Below are 23,050 nucleotides of genomic sequence, written 5' to 3'. Positions count from 1 at the left end.
ATTATCATCCATATTGGGGGAAAAGAGACACAGAGAAGATCTGGGAAGTTGGTCAGCTGGTCTCCTGCCCAGCTGGTAAGTGGCAGAGCAGGAATTCAAATCTGGAGAGTCCGGGCTGGACATAGCGGCAGAATCCTGGCAGTTCGACGATGCTCTACTTATATAAACCCTTCCCCGTTCCCACACAGCCGTGAGCAGACCAGGTGCGCTCACACAGCCTGTGAGCCATCCCCACCTCTGCTGCTAAGTCACTTCAGTCGTGTCCGACTCTGTGCGACCCCATAGACGGCAGCCCACCACGCTCCCCCGTCCCTGGGATTCTCCAGGCAAGAACACTGGAGTGGGTTGCCATTTCCTTCTCCAATGCATGAAAGTGAAAAGTGAAAGTGAAGTCACTCAGTTGTGTCCGACCCTCAGCGACCCCATGGACTGCAGCTTTCCAGGCTCCTCCATCCATGGGATTTTCCAGGCAAGAGTACTGGAGTGGGGTGCCATTGCCTTCTCCGTCCCCACCTCTAGGGTCCCCCATTTCCACTTTTCACACCTCCGGTTGTGATGGAAACTGCCCAGTGAGGTCACCTTGCCTTCCTCCTGGAAAGTGACCTAACCCATTTGAACCCGGGGGCACCCCTGTGGACTTTGTGACCCGAGAGGGGTTTTCTGATGCCGAGGGGTGGATGGGTGGATGGCTCGCTTGTCCTCGTGAGTGAAACCACTCCTATTTTCTCTCCTCTCCCTCATGTACCCAGGGGCTGTTTAGTTCAGAAAGAATACAACTGATACAGCACCAACTGCAAGGCTAGCAAGAGGGTGAGGCTGTGGGGTTGAGGGAAGGAGAGAGAATGTTTATTCACGACCTGGGTGCTCTGAAGATGCAGAAAAGGGTTTTTTTTTTTAACTGTTTGTTGTCTTTTTTGGGGAAGGGGATGGGCAGTGGGGGTGGTTAATACATCTTTAATCTTCAAAAAAAAAGTATTCTAGAAGGGAAATATTTTTCCCCTTCCCTGCAGAGTTCTCCTGAACTATTTTTCTTGGCCCAGTCAGCTAACTTCCTGTCTCAGTACACAGAGCTCTTCCTTTGTACTGGGCAGAGGCTGGGGTGCTGGTCTCAAACTAAGGAGACAAGAGACCAGGGCAGCGAAAGAGGACCTCAGACGCTGCCTACGAACAGCTGAGCCCCAGGCCCTGGGGAGCTGGGCTCAAAGCTGTGCTGGCCAAGGAGCAAGCAGCCCCTGGGAACCCGGGAGAGACAGACAGACACAGAGAGAAAGACTGAAAGAAAAGAGACAGACACAGCACACGTGCACACACACAGACAGGGAGGAGAGTGGAATAAACACCCAGCCAGCACGCCCCACTCCTCCCCACACCCATACCCAAGTCCCTCCCACCTAAAGGCCAGCACGAGGCGAAAAGCGTTCAGAAAAATCAGCTAAACGACCCCTGAGTCGGGAGGGAGACACACACGGTCGGCCAGCGGGGCGCCCGGCGCACACAGGCCCGGCCGTCGGTGGCCGTCCTCACGGGCAGAGGGCAGAGCAGGCCCGCCGGCGCTGCAGAGCGAGCAGAGGGGTCCCCCGCCCGCGTTTACCCCTGAGGCTGGCCCAGGTGTGGAGCGCCCTGTGCAGGGCCTTCAGGGTCTGCTGCTTGAAGTCGCCAGCCCAGCACCCACCTGAAGCTGACGAGGCTGTGGTTGTTCTGTTCGTAGGCCCGGAGGAGAAGTAAGATCTTCTGGTCTGAAATCAGTTGAGGGTCAGTTTACAAAGCCTCCTGGTGGCTCTCCTCGAGGCCTCCCATATACTTCTGGCAACAGCAGCAGGTGCCCATACCCTGAAGCCACACCCCCTGGTCCCTGTGGCCCCAGGTCACAGCACTCTGTCCCCACATTCCTGGGCCCCATCCTTTGATCCCGACACTCTCCTGAGTCACAGCGCCCTGTCCCACACCCCCAGGTCCCACCCCTGGTCCCCACACTCTCCTGAGTCACAGCGCCCTGTCCCACACCCCCAGGTCCCACCCCAGTCCCCACACTCTCCTGAGTCACAGCGCCCTGTTCCACAGCCCCACGTCCCACCCCCTGGTCCCCACACTCTCCTGAGTCACAGCGCCCTGTCCCACAGCCCCACGTCCCACCCCCTGGTCCCCACTCCCTCCTGGGTCCCACTCCCGGTCCCCACACCCTCCTGGGTCCCACCCCCCGTCCCCACACTCTCCTGGGTCCCACCCCCGGTCCCCACACCCTCCTGCGTCCCATCCACCGTCCCCACACTCACCCAGGATGCTGAGTGAGGCACCATAGGCCCCGAGGAGCACTGCGAAGTGGCTGCTTGCACACACAGAGGGGCACAGCCGCACCACCACCGCCATCAGGTCCACCAGCGCTTCTGGAAGAAAACACCACGGAGCTGCCCAGCAGTGCAGGGCTGCACAGGTGCAGAGTCCCAGCGGAAGAGGAAGTGCTTCTGGGAACATAAATGCTTGAGATACCCTTCTTGGGACAACACCAGGCTGAGAACCGCACCTAGTCCTTCCCTACATTTTCGTTTTTTTTTTTTTTTTTTAAATAAAAGCACCTTAATAACCATCTCCCTCCCTAGGTCTTTGGTACCAGCCTCTCCTCAGTCTCCTCCCAAACTCTGAGCCAACAGATTTAAAAACCTAAACCTTTTTCTCCATGATTATGTTACCAAAATCTCTAGTATTTCTACTCTTGCTTGAAAAGGGGGAGAGCCTTTTGACTTTTCTCTACTGACTACAGTAGGACAGTATGAAAAGGCAAAATGATAGGACACTGAAAGAGGAGCTCCCCAAGTCAGTAGGTGCCCAATATGCTACTGGAGATCAATGGAGAAATGACTCCAGAAAGAACGAAGGGATGCAGCCAAAGCAAAAACAACACCCAGTTGTGGATGGGACTGGTGATAGAAGCAAGGTCCGACGCTCTAAAGAGCAATATTGCATAGGAACCTGGAATGTCAGGTACATGAATCAAGGCAAACTGGAAGTGGTCAAACAGGAGGTGGCAAGAGTGAACGTCGACATTCTAGGAATCAGCAAACTAAAATGGACGGGAATGGGTGAATTTAACTCAGATGAACATTATATCTACTACTGCGGGCAAGAATCCCTCAGAAGAAATGGAGTAGCCATCGTGGTCAACAAAAGAGTCTGAAATGCAGTACTTGGATGCAAGCTCAAAAACGACAGAATGCTCTCTGTTCATTTCCAAGGCAAACCATTCAATATCACAGTAATCCAAGTCTATGCCCCAACGAGTAATGCTGAAGAAGCTAAAGTTGAACGGTTCTATGAAGACCTACAAGATCTTTTAGAACCAACACCCAAAAAAGATGTCCTTTTCATTATAGGGGACTGGAACGCAAAAGTAGGAAGTCAAGAAACACCTGGAGTAACAGGCACATTTGGCCTTGGAAAACGGAATGAAGCAGGGCAAAGGCTAATAGAACTTTGCCAAGAGAATGCACTGGTCATAGCAAACACCCTCTTACAACAATATAAGAGAAGACTTTACACATGGACATCACCAGATGGTCAACACCAAAATCAGACTGATTATATTCTTCGCAGCCAAAGATGGAGAAGCTCTATAGTCAGCAAAAACAAGATTGAGAGCTGACTGTAGCTCAGATCAGGAACTCCTTATTGCCAAATTCAGACTTAAATTGAAGAAAGTAGGGAAAACCACTAGACCATTCAGGTATGACCTAAATCAAATCCCTTATGATTATACAGTGGAAGTGAGAAATAGATTTAAGGGCCTAGATCTGATAGATAGACTGCCTGATGATCTATGGACAGAGGTTTGTGACACTGTACAGAAGACAGGGATCAAGACCATCCCCATGAAAAAGAAATGCAAAAAAGCAAAATGGCTGTCTGGGGAGGCCTTACAAATAGCTGTGAAAAGAAGAGAAGCAAAAAGCAAAGGAGAAAAGGAAAGATAGAAGCATCTGAATGCAGAGTTCCAAAGAACAGCAAGAAGACATAAGAAAGCCTTCAGCAATCAATGCAAACAAATAGAGGAAAACAACAGAATGGGAAAGACTAGAGATCTCTTCAAGAAAATCAGAGATACCAAGGGAACATTTCATGCAAAGATGGGCTCGATAAAGGACAGAAATGGTATGGCCCTAACAGAAGCAGAAGATATTAAGAAGAGGTGGCAAGAATACACAGAAGAACTGTACTAAAAAGATCTTCACGACCAAGATAATCATGATGGTGTGATCACTCACCTAGAGCCAGACATCCTGGAATGTGAAGTCAAGTGGGCCTTAGAAAGCATCACTACGAACAAAGCTAGTGGAGGTGATGGAATTCCAGTTGAACTGTTCCAAATCCTGAAAGACGATGCTGCGAAAGTGCTGCACTCAACATGCCAGCAAATTTGGAAAACTCAGCAGTGGCCATGGGACTGGAAAAGGTCAGTTTTCATTCCAATCCCAAAGAAAGGCAATGTCAAAGAATGCTTAAACTACAGCACAATTGCACTCATCTCACACGCTAGTAAAGTAATGCTCAAAATTCTCCAAGCCAGGTTTCAGCAATATGTGAACCGTTAACTTCCAGATGTTCAAGCTGGATTTAGAAAAGGCAGAGGAACCAGAGATCAAATTGCCAATATCCGCTGGATCATCAAAAAAGCAAGAGAGTTCCAGAAAAACATCTATTTCTGCTTTATTGACTATGCCAAAGCCTTTGACTGTGTGGATCACAATAAACTGTGGAAAATTCTGAAAGAGATGGGAATACCAGACCACCTGATCTGCCTCTTGAGAAACCTGTATGCAGGTCAGGAAGCAACTGGACATGGAATAACAGACTGGTTCCAAATAGGAAAAGGAGTTCGTCAAGGCTGTATATTGTCATCCTGCTTATTTAACTTCTATGCAGAGTACATCATGAGAAATGCTGGGCTGGAAGAAACACAAGCTGGAATCAAGATTGCCGGGAGAAATATCAATAACCTCAGATATGCAGATGACACCACCGTTATGGCAGAAAGAGGAACTAAAAAGCCTCTTCATGAAGGTGAAAGAGGAGAGTGAAAAGTTGGCTTAAAACTCAACATTCAGAAAACTAAGATCATGGCATCTGGTCCCATCACTTCATGGGAAATTGATGGGGAAACAGTGTCAGACTTTATTTTTCTGGGCTTCAAAATCACTGCAGATGGTGATTGCAGCCATGAAATTAAAAGATGCTTACTCCTTGGAAGGAAAGTTATGATCAACCTAGATAGCATATTGAAAAGCAGAGACATTACTTTGCCAACAAAGGTCCATCTAGTCAAGGCTATGGTTTTTCCTGTGGTCATGTATGGATGTGAGAGTTGGACTGTGAAGAAAACTGAGCACCGAAGAATTGATGGTTTTGAAGTGTGGTGTTGGAGAAGACTCTTGAGAGTCCCTTGGACTGCAAGGAGATCCAACCAGTTCATTCTAAAGGAGATTGGTCCTAGGTGTTCTTTGGAAGGAATGATGCTAAAGCTGAAACTCCAGTACTTTGGCCACCTCATGCAAAGAGTTGACTCATTGGAAAAGACTCTGATGCTGGGAGGGATTGGGGGCAGGAGGAGAAGGGGACGACAGAGGATGAGATGGCTGGATGGCATTACCGACTCAATGGACGTGGGTTTGGGTGAACTCCGGGAGTTGGTGATGGACAGGGAGGCCTGGCGTACTGCGATTCATGGGGTCTCAAAGAGTTGAACACGACTGAGCGACTGAACTGAACTGAACTAAACACTAGGAACTTGGTAATGGTCCTCTCCAATTCAGCAGTTTATTACAGTTGGCTCTGCAGCGATCTCTCACACTTAGGAGATGTCAACTTGTCTGTGAACAACAGGGTGTGACTTCAGGAGGGCAGGACCCATCAGACCTCTGCCATCTCCCACAGCCTTCACCATGCAAAGTAGGCGCTCAGTGAACTGGCAAGGAAGGAGCCGAAGCTGGGGCTGTAAGAAAGAGGCCCCAGCAGGGACTCATTGCCCTTGATCAACGTTTCAGTCACCACATTAAGACAGCTCACACAGATGACCAGTTTCTCCCAGGTCAGACACCCCCTCTTAACTTTCCATAACTCCCAGGTTTTAACACTCGCTCATGATATGGCAGAAGACCTTAAACCTGACTCCCGTAAGCCAGAATAGGCTCTAACAAGAGGTGTGCATTTGCTCTGTGAACCTGAAGTCAGAGGAAACACTTCTAGAGCTTGAATCTCACAGAAACGAAATGTTCAGATCATTGTTGTCGTTTAGTTGCTCAGTCGTGTCTGACTCTTTGCGACCTCGTGGCCTGTAGCCTGCCAGGCTCCTCTGTCCATGGGATTTTCCAGGCAAGAATACTGGAGTGGGCTGCCAGTCCCTTCTCCAGGGCATCTTTCTCCTGCATTGGCAGGAAGATTCGTCACCACTGACCACCTGGGAAGACTTCCATGGGATCTTCCCAGTCCAGGGATCAAACCCGCATCTCCTGCATTGGCAGGTGGACCTTTTATCACTGAGCCACCCGGGAAGCCCACATAAAATGTTTGGATACTGCTTGGGTAACGCTTCCTCAGCTCTGAGAACACGTGGGCGCTCAGCTCCGGTGTACAGCTAGCTTGATGGAATCGGAAAAGAAACTGTCTGGAGTGGGGCGTGGGGTGAGGAGGCACCTCTCACGGGGGTGTCTGCGGGCTCCTCCTCTGTGGTCCTCAGCAGGGTGGGCAGGAACAGGGAGTGCTGGGTGAGCATCATGTGGACCACCGGGAGCTGGGTGAGCTGCGAGCACACGGGGCTTTCCGGGAGATACAACAGCTGCGTGGCGGCACGGAGGGCTTCCAAAAACGCGCGGTCCTGATACCGAAACCTAGGAGGCAAGAACCAAAGGGGAAACGGCGTCACAAACAATAAGAAAACCTTTTTTTTTCTCAGCATTTTATTAAGGAGATCACCTTTGAGGCCAAAGGTGAGAATCCTAGAGCGCACAGTCATTCACCATCATCCCGACTGCCCATCGCGCACCGAGCCGGCCCGCGTCACAGGGAGCGCTTCTGAAACCAGGGGCAGGACGGAGCTCGCTTCCCTTCCTGACAGTGCAGACGCTCAGGGAACTTCCTGCTTAGCTGAAATGCCAGGGGGCAGCCTGAATAAAGATGACCCTCAGCCCCCCTGCCAGGGCAGCCTCCTTCCTTCCTTTTAGCTCCTCAAAACACCCCTCTAACGGCTCAGAAGTTCTCATCTTAAATCCCTTCAGAACCAATGAAGGAAATGATAACATCACACTCTGCAAAAGAAGGTTTCAGTCATATGTGAATATTGTTAAGAAGCACTGGGCACTCTGTGAGCATTCTAGAAACACAAAGCAACCAGACTCAAAGAAATGTCGCCAGGTCACGAAGGCAAGCCTCGGTTACCATTAACCTCCGACCTGCCTTCACTTATTTTCTTCTTAGTGTTTCTCCATTTCAGATCGGTGGGTATAATTAGGGAAATGAAAATTAGAGCCACAATGAGACACTGTTTCATGACTACCTGAGTGGCAAAAAGAAAGTCTGACTGCATGAACTGCTGGTGAGCATGTGAGGACAAAATGAGCTTCCACTCGGTGTTACGACAAGAAAACCTTGGGGAACAAACAAAAATCTAGTAAAACTGAAGCTGTGCCCACAGTAAGAGCCAGTGAGTGCCCCCTCGCTTAGAAAAATCTTGCACGTGGGCACAAGGAGACATGAGACATTCACTGTCAGGACGGAAGGGAGGCGGGAAGGAGAGAGGGGAGGCTCTGTCCGTCAGCAGGGGACCAGCCAAATGAATGGGGCACAGTCAGAAGACAGAATGCCCCCGGGCAGCGGGAAGGAATGACCGGGATCATCTCACGTACCAACGAGGGTCTCAACAAGGGTCACCCGAAAACTTCTGAGTGCACCAAAGGGACAGTAAATTGATACATCCGTGTACAATGTCAAACACAAAAAACACTGTGGTTTGTTGTCTAGAGATATACTGACATGCAACCAAAGTGTTAAAAACACATAGGGCCATGACAGAGTCAACCTCAGAACGACGACACTTGGACGAGGGAGGGAAGAGAGTCCATGAGGACAGAGAAAACTGTCGGTCTTTACTACATCTGGGTGCTACTATATTACTCTCTGCACACCTCTGGCTTTTAAAAAAATACTTGTTGTTTAAAGTCTGCTTGTCTCACCCTCGTTAGAAGCACATGTGTAACACGGGGCAGGGCGTTTCCCTCCCCAGCACTGCTGTCTCCTCCACCCCAAATGAGAGCAGCACCAGCTCCACCACCTCCTTTCTGCAATAACAGCTCCGACCCCACCCCGAGCAAAGACACTCACTGCCTTACTGAGCCGCCCCAAGAAAACAAATTCGACTTACTTGAGTCCGGTCTTCACAAATTTCTGCCAATCACCAGGGTCAACTTCATTAAGTGAATTCTAGGAATAAAATAAGTGAGAAATACATGTAGAATATCTGAATTAACTTAAAATAAAGGACATGGGATTTAAACTACAGCCCTTCAGTAAATATAGACTACAGTCACTGAAGCAATTCACAAAAGCAAGCAGTTCTCTCTTCCTTTGACTTTTTAAAATTGTTATTTCCACTAGTACTTCTGTCATTTTATTAGATACCTATGGTCACCAGTGACCGAAAGGAAATTCCCGAACAGTTCTGTAACTTCTGCTTTGTCCACCACACCAAATAGCACTGACTGATTCGCAACACACACATGGGTGTAGCCACATGTGACTGCTTAAACACAAGAGTGAACATCCACCCAGGGCAAGACCACTGCGCCCTAACAGGCCTGTCAGAGGCCCACAGCCCCTGCTGTGGAGACAGTCTCCAAACACGCTCCGTGATGTCACACCACAAGAGTGGCTGCTCTGGCGGGGAGGGGACACACCAGGAAAAAGCACGAGAGAGCTTTCTGGAATGATGAAAACCCTGGGTAGGACTCTGGGGCGTAGGGGTGTGTACTTGCCAATGGTACACTACACACTTACAATCTTATACTGCACGAGATGAAGGCACACTTTGATTACAAGCAAAGGTCTATGGGGAGGCTATTGATAGCAGGGTGGCTGTGCATGTGTGGGGGTGGGGCACACAGGAACTCGGTACTTCCTGCCCAATGGTGCTCTGAACCTAAATCTGCTCTAAAAACTTTTAGTCTGCTAAAAAGGAGAGAGAGAGAGAGGGAAACAGCAAAGTGGGGGAGGGAGGGAGGTGTGCCCCGAGAACACAAATCTCTACAACGGCACAGCCCCACAACCCCGCCTCCCCAGCTCGGCTCCTTCCAGGTCTCGGGGGTGCTCCTCCTCGCCCCTAGTTCTGCTGTGTTGGGTTCCTATATGTCATAAGTTCACAGTCCTGTAACACAACCCAGTAAGTCTGAAATGCAGGTTATAAACTCCAATACTTCGGCCACCTGATGCGAAGAGCTGACTCATTCGAAAAGACTCTGATGCTGGGAAAGATTGAGGGCGGGAGGAGAAGGGGACGACAGAGGATGAGATGGTTGGATGGCATCACCAACTCAGTGGAGATGAGTTTGACTAAATTCCGGAAGTTGGGGATGGACAAGGAGGCCTGGCGTGCTGCAGTCAATGAGGTCGCAGAGTCGGACATGACTGAACTGAACTGAACTGAAACTCCTTTAACAGAACTGCTCAGGCACTGCAGCTTGATCTACAACCTATGAACATATTTATCACACTTAAAACCTTCCAGCTGGGGCTCTTCTCCTGAGGATTCCCTTTTAAGTCTTGGGTTCAGCGGTGACACACCAGTCAAAGGCTCTACATTTAACACAACTTTACACCATTCAGTTCAGTTGCTCAGTCATGTCCGATTCTCTGTGACCCCATGGACTGCAACATGCCAGGCCTCCCTGTCTACCACCAACTCCCGGAGCTTGCCCAAACTCATGTCTGTTGAGTTGGTGATACCATCCAACCACCTTATCCCCTGTCATCCCCTTCTCCTCCTGCCTTCAATCTTTCCCAGCATCAGGGTCTTTTCCCATGAGTCAGTTCTTCGCATCAGGTGGCCAAAAGTATTGGAGTTTCACTTCAGCCTCAGTCCTTCCAATGAATATTCAGGACTGATTTCCCTTAGGATGGACTGGTTGGATCTCCTTGCAGTCCAAGGGACTCTCAAGAGTCTTCTGCAACACCACAGTTCAAAAGCATCAATTCTTTGGCACTCAGCTTTCTTTATAGTCCAACTCTCACATCCATGCATGACCACTGGAAAAACCATAGCTTTGACTAGATGGACCTTGTTTACACCATGGGTTGAGGAAAAACTCACACACTAGCCTTTGGGATGTTAATTATTTCTGTGCAAAAATGTAACACTAAAAATGACAGACAGTGAAGGCCAGAAACAGCTAAATAGTTCCAAATTTTATGAAAACTCCAAACTCACAAAACCAGGAAGCTCACTGAACCCAAAGCACTGAAAACCTGAAGAAAATGACACTAAGGTATATCATCATCAAATTGTTTAAGCCATGTAAGAGAAAAAAAATCCTCAAAGAAGCTGGGGGGGTGGGGAAGTTGTCATGTACAGAGAAACAGAGACAATAAGGAGAGATCTCTGGACTTCCCTGATAGTGCAGTGGCTAAGAATCCGCCTGCCACTGCAGGGATCACAGGTTCGATCCCTGGTCTGGGGAGATACATGTGCTGCAAGGCCTGTGCACCGCAGCAACTGAGCCTACAAATCGAGACTTCTGAGCCCTCGTGCCCTCGAGCCCACGCTCTGCAACAAGAGAAGCCACCGCAGCAAGAAGCTTGTGACCCGCGTCTAGAGAGTGGCCCCCACTCACTGCCACTATAGAAAGAAACCTGTGCGCAGCAACAAAGATCCAGTGCAGCCAATAAATAATTAATTTTTTTAAACAAGAGGCTTCTCGTCAGAAACAAAGCACACCGGAAGACAGTAAAGCAACGCCTCTAAAATGCCTGAAGGAAATGACAAACTGTTAACCTGGAACCTTGTGCCCAGGGAGACTCTTCCTGACTCATTCTGAGGCCAATGTTGCGCTGGGTCGCTCAGTCGTGTCCGACTCTGTGACCCCATGGACTGTAGCCCGCCAGGCTCCTCTGTCCATGGGATTCTCCAGGCAAGGGTACTGGGGTGGGGTGCCATGCCCTCCTCCAGGGGCTCTTCCCAACCCAGGGACTGAACCCAGGTCTCCCACATTGCAGGCCGCTATTACCTGATCTCAAAGCCAGACAAGGATGTTACAAGAAAATAAAATTTTAAGCTTATACGCTTCATGGACAGATATACAAAAATTCTTAATAAAATATCAGCAAATCAAATCCAAGAGTACATAAAAATGGTAATATGTCATGACTGAGTAGGTTTAACCTAGGAATGCAAGGTTGGTTTAATGTTCAAAAATCAATTAATATTATTCAGCTTATTAACAGTCTAACACAAAACCAGATAACCATCTCAGGAAGTGCAACAAAAAAGCATTTTTACAAATCTCAACATCCATTTCTGACACAAGATGGCTCATCATTTCAGAGTTTGCCCTCCACCTGCCTTTCGCCTCTAAGACATGGCCCCTCTTATTCCCCGGTAGGTTGAACTCATGCCCCCAGCTTAAATGTATCTGTAAACCTCGGTTTGTCTATCTCCCTCCTTCCATTATGAATCTAACCAGGGTCCCTAATAAGAGACACCTACCAACAGTTCATTAAACCTCAGCAGCATTTGCTTCTCCTGATCCTGGGTACCGTCCTCCTGCTGGCCGCCACTGAAGGATGCAATTAGCCACTGCACACAGGCCTTCAGTAGAGTCTTTTTCCAGGCTTGCAGCTCTTCTGCTGACCCTTCCAGGATGGCTGAGACAGCATCAGCCACAACCCAGCTGCAGCAGGAGACAAAAGTCCAGGGTTCGAGGCTTTTGGTATAATCCAACATCACAAAAGGCCACAGAAGACAAACGCCCTGAGTCCTGGTCCCTACAACTAACTCCCCAAGCTCAGAAATCAGAGGCTTCGCCTGCCCCTTACTCAAACTGCAAAGATGTACCAGAACTTTATGATGAGGAGAAACACTATTAACATACCAGAAAAAGGATGTATTGTCCAGACTCTGTCTAATCAAGCTATCTCAACCTTAGTACTATTGATGTCCGGGGCCGGATAATTCTTTCTCTGGGGGAAGGGCCTGTCCTATGCATTACAGGATATTTAGCGGTACCCTTGGCCTCTATCCTCTGGGAGCCAAAAGCTAGACTCTTCAGTCCCATATCGTGACAACAAAAAAATGTGAGACAATGCCAACTGTCCCCTGGAGCAGGCAAAATCACCCCTCATTGAGGACCACAGCTCTAAGGGACTCAGAACCTTCCACTTATGGACATGGACTCGCTCCAGCCAGGGTGCTATTAAGATGGGTTCTCCAAGGAACTGCCTCCTCACTGCTGACACAACCGCAGGGCAGCAACTTTCACGGTTTCTTAAGCACTACAGGGAAGGGGCAGCTGGGACAGGAAGGGCCATCAGACAGAGCTGAGCTTTCATACCTCGTGTGACTGGCTGGAGTCTGTAGCAAGCTGGGCAAGCGGTCCATGAGGGCACGCAGGTCCTTGGCTCTGGCAAACGGGACCAGCTGGGCCAGGATCTGCTGCGGCAGCCCGGACTCTGGGGGCCCGTCGGCGCTGAGAAGCCTGGTCTGCAGCGGCATCCACAGAGCCTTCCTCAAGACAGGAATGACAGCGGAGGAAGCTGGGGCGGAGATGAATGGGAGAGGAGGATCGGACACCACGGAGCACCAGAGCCAGCTCGGTGCTTTAGGAACCTTGTGACCTGGCTGAGCTCGCACTGGTGGCTCGAGGTGGGACCCTGGCAAGTTTTGATGCCATGGAAACTGACAAACGCTGCATATCAGCCTCCCCTGAGAGCTGGATGTTAAAGCATTCAGCAGCACGCCACTGGCCACCTGTCAACGCTCAACGGTCCTCGCAGGGGCCGTTCAGCCCAGGGGCCCCAGCTCACAAGTCATGATGAGACGATGAGCACTCAAGTCCTGAACTCACTCGGGAACAGGAGAGGGGCAGGGAGAACCACAGGCTGTACGAGTGGAGGGCCTCTTACTTTGTAAGAACATTTTTTTGTCATCGATGATATCAAGCCATGAGGCACAGAGGCAAAGCAGTGAGCGAAACGCCATTCATACATACTGGTCAAAAGGAATTAAACTGGGGTGATCAGAAAGTGCCTCAAATCTGAGACCCAGTGAGGGAAGAGAGAGAGCTGGGTGCGGCTGAATGGCTCCGCTCAGCAAGCTCAACCAACGTGCTGGACGGTGGGGAAAGGGGCAAAGGACCCTCACCCGAGCGACCCCTCTCCCCCTAGCGAGACCCAGATGCAGCTGCTCCTTCCTTGGCCCCCATTGGCCACAGCTACTGCCCCAGCTTCCTCTGGGTAACTTGGAGCTAACTCTGGAGCTGGGGCAGACACCAGCGGGGAAACAGAGCTAAATCGAACCCTGGAATGTGAGGCTCCAGGGCTTAAGGGTGGACACACGGGGAGGAAGAGACAGGGTCCTCCCAGCTGCCCCCAGCCACCCCTTCCCGTACCTTCTGCGGGGCGTGTGAAGCATCCCTGAGTCCTGCCCTGCAGGTACACATGGACGATGGGGAGGAAGTCGTCCGGGGCCTCCCGCAGGCAGAGTCCGGAGCCGGCCTGCTGGCACCAGCGCTCGAAGCGCAGCCGGTGCGGCCAGCTGTGCTGCAGGAGCAGGGCTGCCGTGGCCAGGGCCGCCGGCGTCCGCCGCGCCAGGCAGTCATCAAGCAGGGCCAGCCTGACCGCAGGGACCAGCGCCAGCTCTCTTTGCAGAGCCCCAAGCAGCACGGCGTCCAGCTCAGCCACGGCCAACGCGGGCAGCAGAGCTGTCAGGCCCCGCACGTACTCAGAGGCCCAGAGGGGCTCCCCGCTCTGCGGCTGCTCCTGGGCGCGGCCACTCAGCAGCTGGACCAGGGTCCTCCCGAGGGCGGTCAGCGGTCTCTCCTTCCGGGGGTGCTGGGTGGGTCGCTGGGCCGCCAGGCGGGCCTCGGGCAGGCTCAGCAGGGCCAGGGTGACCTCCCGGAGTGCGGCGTCCTCCATGTAGGGGTGCAGCCCCCGCAGGGCCTCGAGCGGAGGGAGGAGGGTTTTTGGCGTTGACGTGGCCGAGCTGGCCCTCAGGCTGTGCAGCTCGCGGAGGACACTCTGGGTGATGGCCTCTGAGTACCTGGCCAGCAGCCCCAACTGACCAAGGCTCCGCAGGGCTGGAGCACTGGCCACCAGCAGCGGAAGGATCCCTGAGCTGAGGCTGGCTGCCAGGAGCTTCACGAGGACCGGGCTGAGGGCATGCGGCGGGAGGGCCTGCCGCTCCAGGGCCAGGAACCAGCCCTCCAGCGTGGGGTGTCTGAGGACAGCCACCAGCACCTCCTCCAGCGTCTGGAACAGAGCCACAGGGTAGAGGCCTCAGCCGCCGCCCCGCCAGCGGCTGCCCTCGAGCCGGACGGACAGTGGAGGGCAGCTTTCCTCAGCCACCTCCGGCCTCAAGCTCAAGCTCCCCTGCCCTTCTTGGGGGGTGCCCACAGCACCCCGACCCAGACCCACTCAGAACTGTGACCCCACTGGGATGCACCTCCTCCCAGATGAGACCAAGGGGCCTGGATTGTAACTCAGTTAGTGCCCCTCTGCCCGAGACCAGCAGGAATCTGATGAACGGAGGCTGAATGAACTAAATGTGCAGAGAAACTGCTCTCCATGGTCACTCAGGCAGGCCATGTCTACGCAGAGATGCTGACATGCAATTACAATCCGTCGTCTTCTGGTCTCTCCCTAGCAGCCCTGCCCTCCTAAGTAAATGTGGGAAAGGGACGTGAGTACCACCAGACCACAGAGGCAGGGTGGCCTCCGCTGAGAAGAAACTCTGTGGCTGAGGGAGGTGGGCAGGGCTTACATGGGCTAGAACTGAAGGTGAGCCTGCGTCCACTCTCAGAAGGAGACTAGGCCCTCAGGGAACGAACTCTGACCCCGAGACTAGTTTAAACCACTGAGCAGAGAGCAGCCGAGCACCCTTGGCTGCATCAGAGAGGGATCTGAGTCAGCCTTGCTGCATATGTTTCCTAGCCAAGGAGGCCACCCAGCCCCTGGGGACAGAAATCTATTTTTCTCCTTATTTACTCTTCAGGGAAGGGAAGAGAAGCCTACGAATTTGCCAACTGAGCTTTCCCAAATGAAAACAGCAAAGCACAGATTAGGAGTGCTGTGCCTGATGACTGGCTAACAGGTGGTCCTGCACCAACACCCCGCCCCTGCCCCACCCCAAAAGCCCCCTCGGAGACCAAAGCACGGGAGCCCGGCATTTGATTATGAAATGAGGAACATGCCTGCTTCCTGAACCCCACATAACATCTCAAATGGCAAACAGGTGAGAAAGACTTGGTCGGGCCTTAGGTAAGCAGCTGGTTGCCGAGCCACCAGCAAGAGGAGGCGGCTCACTTTTCTCGGGCAGAGTGGTCGCTGGAAGTATTCACGATGGAGGGCCGCACCCCCTGCCCAGCCTTTACTCAATACAGGCCACAACCCCTTTACAAGGAAAAGAGGCAGGCTGGGTTCTGAGGATGCTCGGGGCGCACAGTGGGAGGGAAAAGTGTTCGCAGAAGGGGGTGTGAGCACCCAAAGTGAACATGCCTCCCTCAGGATGGGGGTGCGGGTGGTGTTTAGTATCTCCTCTAGTGGTCTCTGCTTTTCCCTGCTTCCCTGCAATGAACAGGTGCTAGCTTCCAACCAGAACAGAGGGAAAACCAGCATCTATAACCTCCTAGGACAAAGGCCAACAGGAAGGGGGAAGAAGGGTAGCCGAACCTTGTCGCTGGCCAGCTCCAGCGAGGCCACGGACTCCATGTCCACAAAGAGGTCGGACTCGGCCTGGGCAGCCTCGCACTTCTGCTGGTTCTGCGCGTCCAGCTGCAGGCAGTGGATGACCAGGCGCCGGAGGAGATCCAGGAGGAGCTGCAGCAGGGGCGGCCCCGCACTCCGGCCCAGCTGTGAGGCAAGACACACGACCCTCAGGCCTAGAAGGGCCAACACTCACCGCCACGTCCCCTGGCGCAGATCGGGCAACGCTGCCAGAAACCAGGATCAAAGAGGGAGACGGGGCTCAAACGGCAACACCAACAACATCAAAGTCATGTCTCAGTAAGACATGCGTGCTAAGTCGCTTCAGTTGTGCCTGACTTTTTGTGACCCTCTGGACTGTGGCCTGCCAGGCTCCTCTGTCCATGGGATTCTCCAGGCAAGAATACTGGAGTGGGTTGCCATTTCCTCCTCCAGGGCATCTTCCCCACCCAGGAATCGAACCTGTGTCTCCTGCATTGGCAGGCGGTTCTTGACCACTAGCGCCACCTGGGAAGCCGTCTTAATTAAGACATGTTCTCCTAAATCTTCATGAAACACTGAGGTTTGTTTTGACCAAGATGAAAAGGAAAGGCGCCCCTCAAAATCTAAGCTAAAACTCTGGTGAAGCAGCTCAGGGACAGAACACTCAACAATGAGCCACTAAATTTAAACTCATGAAGGAAGATGGGAGGCCTGGCTGTGATGCTGACCTGGTCAGCCATTGGCAGGGCCCCGTCCTGACCGATCGCTGCCTGGGTGACCAAGTTCAGCTGTGCTGGGCTCCCCATCTGGGATCTAGACCTCTGCTCCAGGGAGAAGGGAGCCAGACCAGCCACCCGGACTACAGGCCTGCCCGGGGCCCTGCGCACTGGCCACCAGCCTCCCCACGTGCAGAACGAGCAGGGCGACAGCAGGGCCCTGGGATGCTCCAATCCACACTACCACTCAGTTCTGAAGTGAGCAGCCACAGCAGAAGCCACACTCGCATGGGCGGTGATGCAGAGGACCAGGGGCAGCGCTGACCTGGGCGAAGTTCTCCACGGCGCTCCTGATGTACAGCAGCAGGTGTTTGGCGGCGCGCAGGGCCTGGTGCATCGGGAGGCGCAGGAGGGCCGCCCGCAGCTGCGCCTGAACCCCCTCGTCCAGGAGTAGGAGCCCGCCTGGGCCCTGGCCTTGGTCCTGACTGGCGTAGGCCGTCTGCAACAGGGAGGAGAAGGACGGGGCCGCGGGGCCTGGTGCGGCAGGGCTGCCCGAAGTCTGCAGCGGCTGGAGGACGAGGTGAGAAGGGCAGAGGGGTCAGCCAAGGGGGCCAAGGGCACGGGGTGTGGCAAAAGGGATGGGCGGCACGCACGACAGCGAGGCGCTTCACAGAAAGTCACCCACTGATGCTGAAACCACACAAGCCCATCAAGCCCAACGCGCTCAGTCACACATGTTTCATCCTAGTGTGTTCACGTGAGGGCGCTGGGTCGGGGAGGTTATTTACATGCCCTGGAGAACCGCAGCCGCCCGGGACAAAGACAGGACTTCACTCAAACGGGAGTCACTGTGATCGATCCCTGCAGACTGGGAAGTCCTGCCCCGGGAAGGGGTGAGCTCAGCGAGCTGCAGACCTTTCGAAGGCCTCCCCCGGAAGGATAGGATGACAGGGACTGCTTGGAAGACAGATTCCTGCAACCAGCCTGTCTCAAAGGGGTTCATTTCTTCTAACTTCATTCCCAACTGCCATCTTTATTTAGCCCACAGGGCCTGTACTGTTACACCTCCGAACACTCCGCTTCCTAAGGCCAACACAACTAGGCTGCATGAGCCCTGAAACTCAGCGGGGCTGGAGGTGGGGTCCCTGGGCCAGCAGCGGCACTAACCAGGAACCTGCTAGAGATGCAGACTCCCAGGCCCGCACAGACCTGCTGAACAGACTTGCGCAGTGACTGAGCATCTGGGGATCCGGATGCACCCTCGTGGGTGGGAACGGCCTGTGCCCAGCTCCACAGGGTGGACGCCGACCCTGGGAGCACCATGGCACCACCCGACTGCTGACCCACGGGGGCTGCTGTGTGGCTCTGACCAGCTCCTAACCACGGCCTGGCAGGCAGGAAGGCGGTGATGGCCGTGACGGGCCTGGGCTCTGGCGTCCGGCTGCCTGGCAAAAGCCTGAGTCCACCGCTGACTGGTGGTGGAGTCGCTCCGCACCTCCGTTTCCCCATGTGTACGACGAGGACAGGAAGTCCTGACCTCTGAGTTGGGAGGCTTGAGTGGCGGAAAAGACACACACTGCCCTTAGGGGTAGGCCCTGACAAACAGCGAACACGCAGTCAACCTGAGCTACCGCCACCAAGTCCGTGAGGCGAGGAGTCCCGGCTGCCTGCTTTTTTAAGCGCAGCCACAACTGACTGAAAACACAAAAATGCACACGCCAAGGGACCTTCCTGCCCCACTCAGCGATCCTCAGTCCTCCATGTTAGGGCCAGACCTGCAGCACCCCTTTTAACAACTTATTGACCACCGACATTTTAATTCTTCTTTCACTGCCCGAATGTTACTGAGTGGAGTTATTTCAATATTCACTTACGTAACAAACGGCCAGCCACACCTGTTAATTTCTGCAAAAAGCTCCTGGTCAATAATGTGCTAAGAATGCAGTCCTCACCAAGAGAAAATGGGTTTCCTTCTTTCCTTTTTTGCTTTTCCAGTTTTAGCAGAACGTAGCTGGCTGGCAGCCTTCAGGGGCCAGGTCTGACTGCTGGGCACCCCTGGTCTAGGGGGTGCTGGGGTGTCTGGACGAGGGCCACAGGGCCAGCGTGTACAGACTATGCAAAAGGGAGAAGGGACCTCCTCCCCCAGTCACGCAGCCAGCGGGGATTTCAATTCTGCCCCATCACTGAGCCCCTTTGACTCTCGACATGTCAGCTGATCACCACTGCGCTTCCTCTTCTAACCAAGGAAAACGAGAAGGTGAAGAAAGTTCACCCTGTGAGCTGAGAAAAGCTACACAGCTGGGGTACAGGCTGCTGCGGCCCACGGGCAGGGGCCTCCAGGGTTTCCCAGGGAAAGGAAGGCCTGGTTTCTGCTGGGTCGCGTGGCTCACCAGGGCCTCGCGGGCTGGCTCCGGGATCCAGAGGCTGTAGTATCTGTTGAACCCGGACAGCCGGTGGCGGCAAGGCAGGCTTGGAGGCTCCAACTGGTCGTAAGACTGAAGCAGAAGACACAGGGCCAGTGGGTCTCTCTGGGTATGGAGCAGGTCCGTGAGAACCCCGGTCAGATATGCCACAACGCTCTCTCCTGTGTGGGAGGAAGGAGCTTGCTGGGACCATCAGTCACCCCAACTCCCACACGAATTCGAGACCCAGAAAGATTCATCATGACTCTAAGGGATCACACGACCACGATGGAAGGCAGAGGCTACCACTGCAGACCACAGCAGACTTTTACTTAAACATACAGCACACAGTAGACCGCAGGTGCGGAGGCCCAGAAGTGGGAGACCCAGGCCCAGAAGAGGTGAGGCCAAGGCCTCCAGGATCTGCTTGATGCAAACCAAGCACAAACCAAGCACAAACCAAGCAAACTCGGCACACGGCCTCCCTGCAGTCAGGCAGGGACCCCACAACTGGCTTAGCCGCTTCCAGGCCTGGCCAGAGCACCCTGCGGGACTGTCCACACTCTCCTCCCCTTCCACAGGCACTCTGGGTGCTGTATGTTGAGACGGCACAGATAATAAGATGGGAGCAGCCGTGATCTCCTGGACGACAACCACCCAGGAGAGCACCTGACCTGTCCTGGACAAGGTCAAGCAAGAGACCCTTAGTCCCTAAACCACTGATGCATTGGGACGTAGCTGTTACTGCAGCAAATCCCGAACGATCCTGACTAAATGACATCTCTGTGATCCGTGAGTGCTTCCTTTGGTGTATGTTTCCTGGATACCCAGGAGAGATGAAGGACTTGTCCCTTAGCATCAAGATGTTTGTCAGACGCTCAGTCGTGTCTGACTCTGCGACCCCACGGACTGTAGCCCTCCAGGATCCTCTGTCCATTCTCCAGGCAAGAACACTGGAGTGGGTGTCCATACCCTTCTCCAGGGGATTTTCCCGACCCAGGGATTGAACCCAGGTCTCCAGCACTGGCTGGCGGGTTCTTTACCATCTCGGCCACCAGGGAAGCGCTCAGCATCAAGATAATCATGAATAAAGACCAAAGGGGAAACACTGGTGTGACCGCAGCTGTCTGCAGCCATGCAAACACACAATTTCAGGCTCATCTGTCAGATGACCCATTTCCCCGACAGCCGAGTCAGCCTCCAGACCCCTGATTCCTGCACACTGAGCTCTACCAGCTGTGCAGCTGTCACTTTGGTGGGTCTGAACCCTTGCTGCCTTGGGTTTGCAGCAATTATTTCCAGAGCCCCTGGAAGCCCACCTCCTACCCTCCAGAGACCCAGCTGGCCTGATGCACTCAGAAGACCCTGACCACGCATGGGTACCTGCTTCACTTTCTGTTCCAAGGAGCAACTTATTCCTGGCCTCCAGGGCGGCGGGGACCAAGGTGCTGAACGGGAACGTGAGGAGGATCGTGTCTTCATTCAGGACGAAGCCAACCTCCTCATCCAAGCCTTCGCTGCCTTCCACCAGCACATCCACCATGTCGAGGACATCTGGAGATGGAAACGGGGGGAGTCAGGCCCAGGTAAAGAGGCACTGGCGGTTTCTACAGCATGAAGCCCCTGGAGGGCACGAAAGAGAACACTTGCATAGAGGGGAACAAAGAAAAGCTAAACTTCTCTTAGGGGGAAAACGCTTAATGTAATGTTTGATTCTAAACAGATACGGTATCGTCTGTAAAAATCTTCATTATCTCTGCAGGACAAAATGCAAGATTATCCACTCAGGTGATAATGGGTTGACGTTTCCTCAGGTGACACTGAGAAAAGCCCACAAACTTCAACCAGTCAGGGAAACAAGCCAACAGCTGAGAAGCGACAAGAGCGTAGAGAGGTTAACGCGCAGACTGGGGCCACAGGGTCTGGAGTTGAACCCTGACCTTGCTGCGTGCTCGCTGGGTGAGGCCGGGAAGACCGCTTAGTCTCTCTGTGCCTGAACTGCCTTGTCCAGACCTGCACCGGGGACAGCCTGCCCACTCTGGGGTTGTTCGTGAGGTTATACAAGTTAGGGTCTGTAAGGAGCTCGGAGCAGCACCTGGCACAGTGTAAACACTGCACAGACGAAAATAAGGCAGCGAGTAAGCCCCCAGACGCATTTCCTGCTACAGGAACAAACAAGGGGATTCCCAATTCCAGAGGGGGCTGATCTCTGACGCAAAGAAAGTGGGGGACATCTGCCCTCTGCACGAGGCTTCAGAGAGCCATTCTGCTGTCTGTCTCTAACACGCCGCCATGGCTGGCTCTTCAGAAGCCCAAGGAGCACTGGGGAATGGCACCTACCGTCGATGTGGGAGATGGGAATGCTGGCGTCATCAGCGTCCTGCCGCGTCCCGGGGGCCTGCAGGGCGCTGGCTTCCTGGACGAAGTCAGATGCCTTGTCCGTGTACGAATACGGATTCGCCACCAACGTCAGGAGGACCTGAGCATTGAAGAGTCAAGTGGGAAGTGTTTAGACAGTCACAGGTGGGATGAAAAGTGCCCCTAGAAGTCACAGTTGAAATAAAGGGAAGAGCAAGAATCTTAATAGGCCTTAGTAAGAGCAATACTTTTGCTGCCAAGTTTTTAAAAAAACTTTCTGTTGTAGAACTTAAAAAAATTATCTCCTTTTCACACTAGACTATTGCTTTTAATACTAATTTTAGTATACCACTGTGGGCTTCCCTGGTGGCTCAGATGGTAAAGAGTCTACCTGCAGTACAGGAGACCCGGGTTCAAGCCCTGAGTTGGGAAGATACCCTGGAGAAGGAAATGACAACCAACTGCAGTGTCCTTGCCTGGAAAATCCCATGGATGGAGGAGCCTGGCAGGCTACAGTTCATGAGGTCGCAAACAGTCAGATACGACTGAGCGACTTCACTTTCACTTTAGTGTACCACTAATCCCTCCTGTGAAAACGAATGCCCCAAGGGAAGTTAAATAGCACTCAGTGATATATTCCCATTTTACAGATGCTAAAACTAAGTAGTTTCTCATGTCTTAGCAAGAATTAGGAAGTGAGCCAGGAAGAAAGGCCTCTTAATTGCCTAAGAAACACCTTAAATACACTAAGGATCACTGAATATATCTTCCTGAACGCTCCTCTACATGGGAAATAGGTGCTCACGCGTTCCAAAAACTGAATCACAGCCTCCTTGTTCTCCTCCGCCATGTCATCCAAGTGCTCCAGCCACAGCTCCAGCTCCGGCCAGGTGTGCTCAAACACACCCGTGTCCCGCAGGATCTGTTGGGAGGCAGACAGCGGGGGTAAGTCAGGGTGGGACCCCGCTTTCTGAGGTCTCGGTCTCCTTTTGAACCCCGGGAAGTGCACATGGGGCCGAAGTTCCATTCGGCTCTCCTCCGTAAGCTACAGCTCGGAACAGCACTCCCCTCTGCCAGCGACGAGAGGTGGCTCTGGGCTCTATCACGGAGAACGCAGCCCCTCGCCTTGCTGTTTATTCCTTCCCTTCGACTCCTAAAACACCCAGCTGCCACTGGCAAGTCTGACTTTCAAGCTGGACTTGATCCTCAGCCTGTGTGAGAGTCCTCAAGACAGGGAGCCAACCAGCTGCGCCATCTCAGCGTGGCCCCTCTAGACCCAGGCCTGGGCCGGAAGCACAGCCGTTTCTAACGAGGGGAGAATGTGTTTCGAGGCAAGACTTGGTGAAGTGACAGCCCCACGTGGTCAGATGACAGGACTTGGGGTCTCAGGAGTGCGAGCCCCGCACCGAGGGAGAGCCTGGCAGGCCGTTCCACCCACATGCAGGGAGTGGTCGTGAGATCACACATCAGCACAGGCGTGCAGAGGCCAGAGGTCAAGACCCAGACGTTCTCATCCTCTGGGCAGCTCATGTGAGGTTCAAGTGCCAGAGAGACAACTGGCACTTCTATGAAAGGTGAAGTCTTTGTACCCTAAACTTTTCTCTAGTGGTTCTGATAGTTAATGCATCTGCTTGCGATGCAGGA

General features: G+C 53.0%; 1 protein-coding gene across 1 annotated transcript in view; it reads right to left on the bottom strand.

Moving 5' to 3' along the window:
• The window catches only part of URB1 (URB1 ribosome biogenesis homolog), a 77,390-nt gene that overhangs the window by 21,125 nt on the left and 33,215 nt on the right, over positions 1-23,050 (bottom strand). Inside the window, exons 16-28 of the mRNA XM_061415089.1 lie at positions 22,212-22,328; positions 21,389-21,527; positions 20,432-20,602; positions 19,037-19,230; positions 16,972-17,214; positions 15,916-16,095; positions 13,638-14,496; positions 12,582-12,783; positions 11,738-11,921; positions 8,405-8,463; positions 6,682-6,875; positions 2,274-2,384; positions 1,673-1,736 (exon numbers count right to left, since the gene is read on the bottom strand). Coding sequence (XP_061271073.1) covers positions 1,673-1,736; positions 2,274-2,384; positions 6,682-6,875; positions 8,405-8,463; positions 11,738-11,921; positions 12,582-12,783; positions 13,638-14,496; positions 15,916-16,095; positions 16,972-17,214; positions 19,037-19,230; positions 20,432-20,602; positions 21,389-21,527; positions 22,212-22,328 — 2,717 coding nt within the window. The remainder of the gene's footprint in view (positions 1-1,672; positions 1,737-2,273; positions 2,385-6,681; positions 6,876-8,404; positions 8,464-11,737; positions 11,922-12,581; positions 12,784-13,637; positions 14,497-15,915; positions 16,096-16,971; positions 17,215-19,036; positions 19,231-20,431; positions 20,603-21,388; positions 21,528-22,211; positions 22,329-23,050) is intronic.

Source organism: Bos javanicus, chromosome 1 (genome assembly GCF_032452875.1).
Source record: "Bos javanicus breed banteng chromosome 1, ARS-OSU_banteng_1.0, whole genome shotgun sequence".
NCBI classification, from domain to species: domain Eukaryota; kingdom Metazoa; phylum Chordata; class Mammalia; order Artiodactyla; family Bovidae; genus Bos; species Bos javanicus.
The sequence above is the reverse complement of the archived record's forward strand: the minus strand, read 5'-3'. Positions and strand labels throughout refer to the sequence as shown.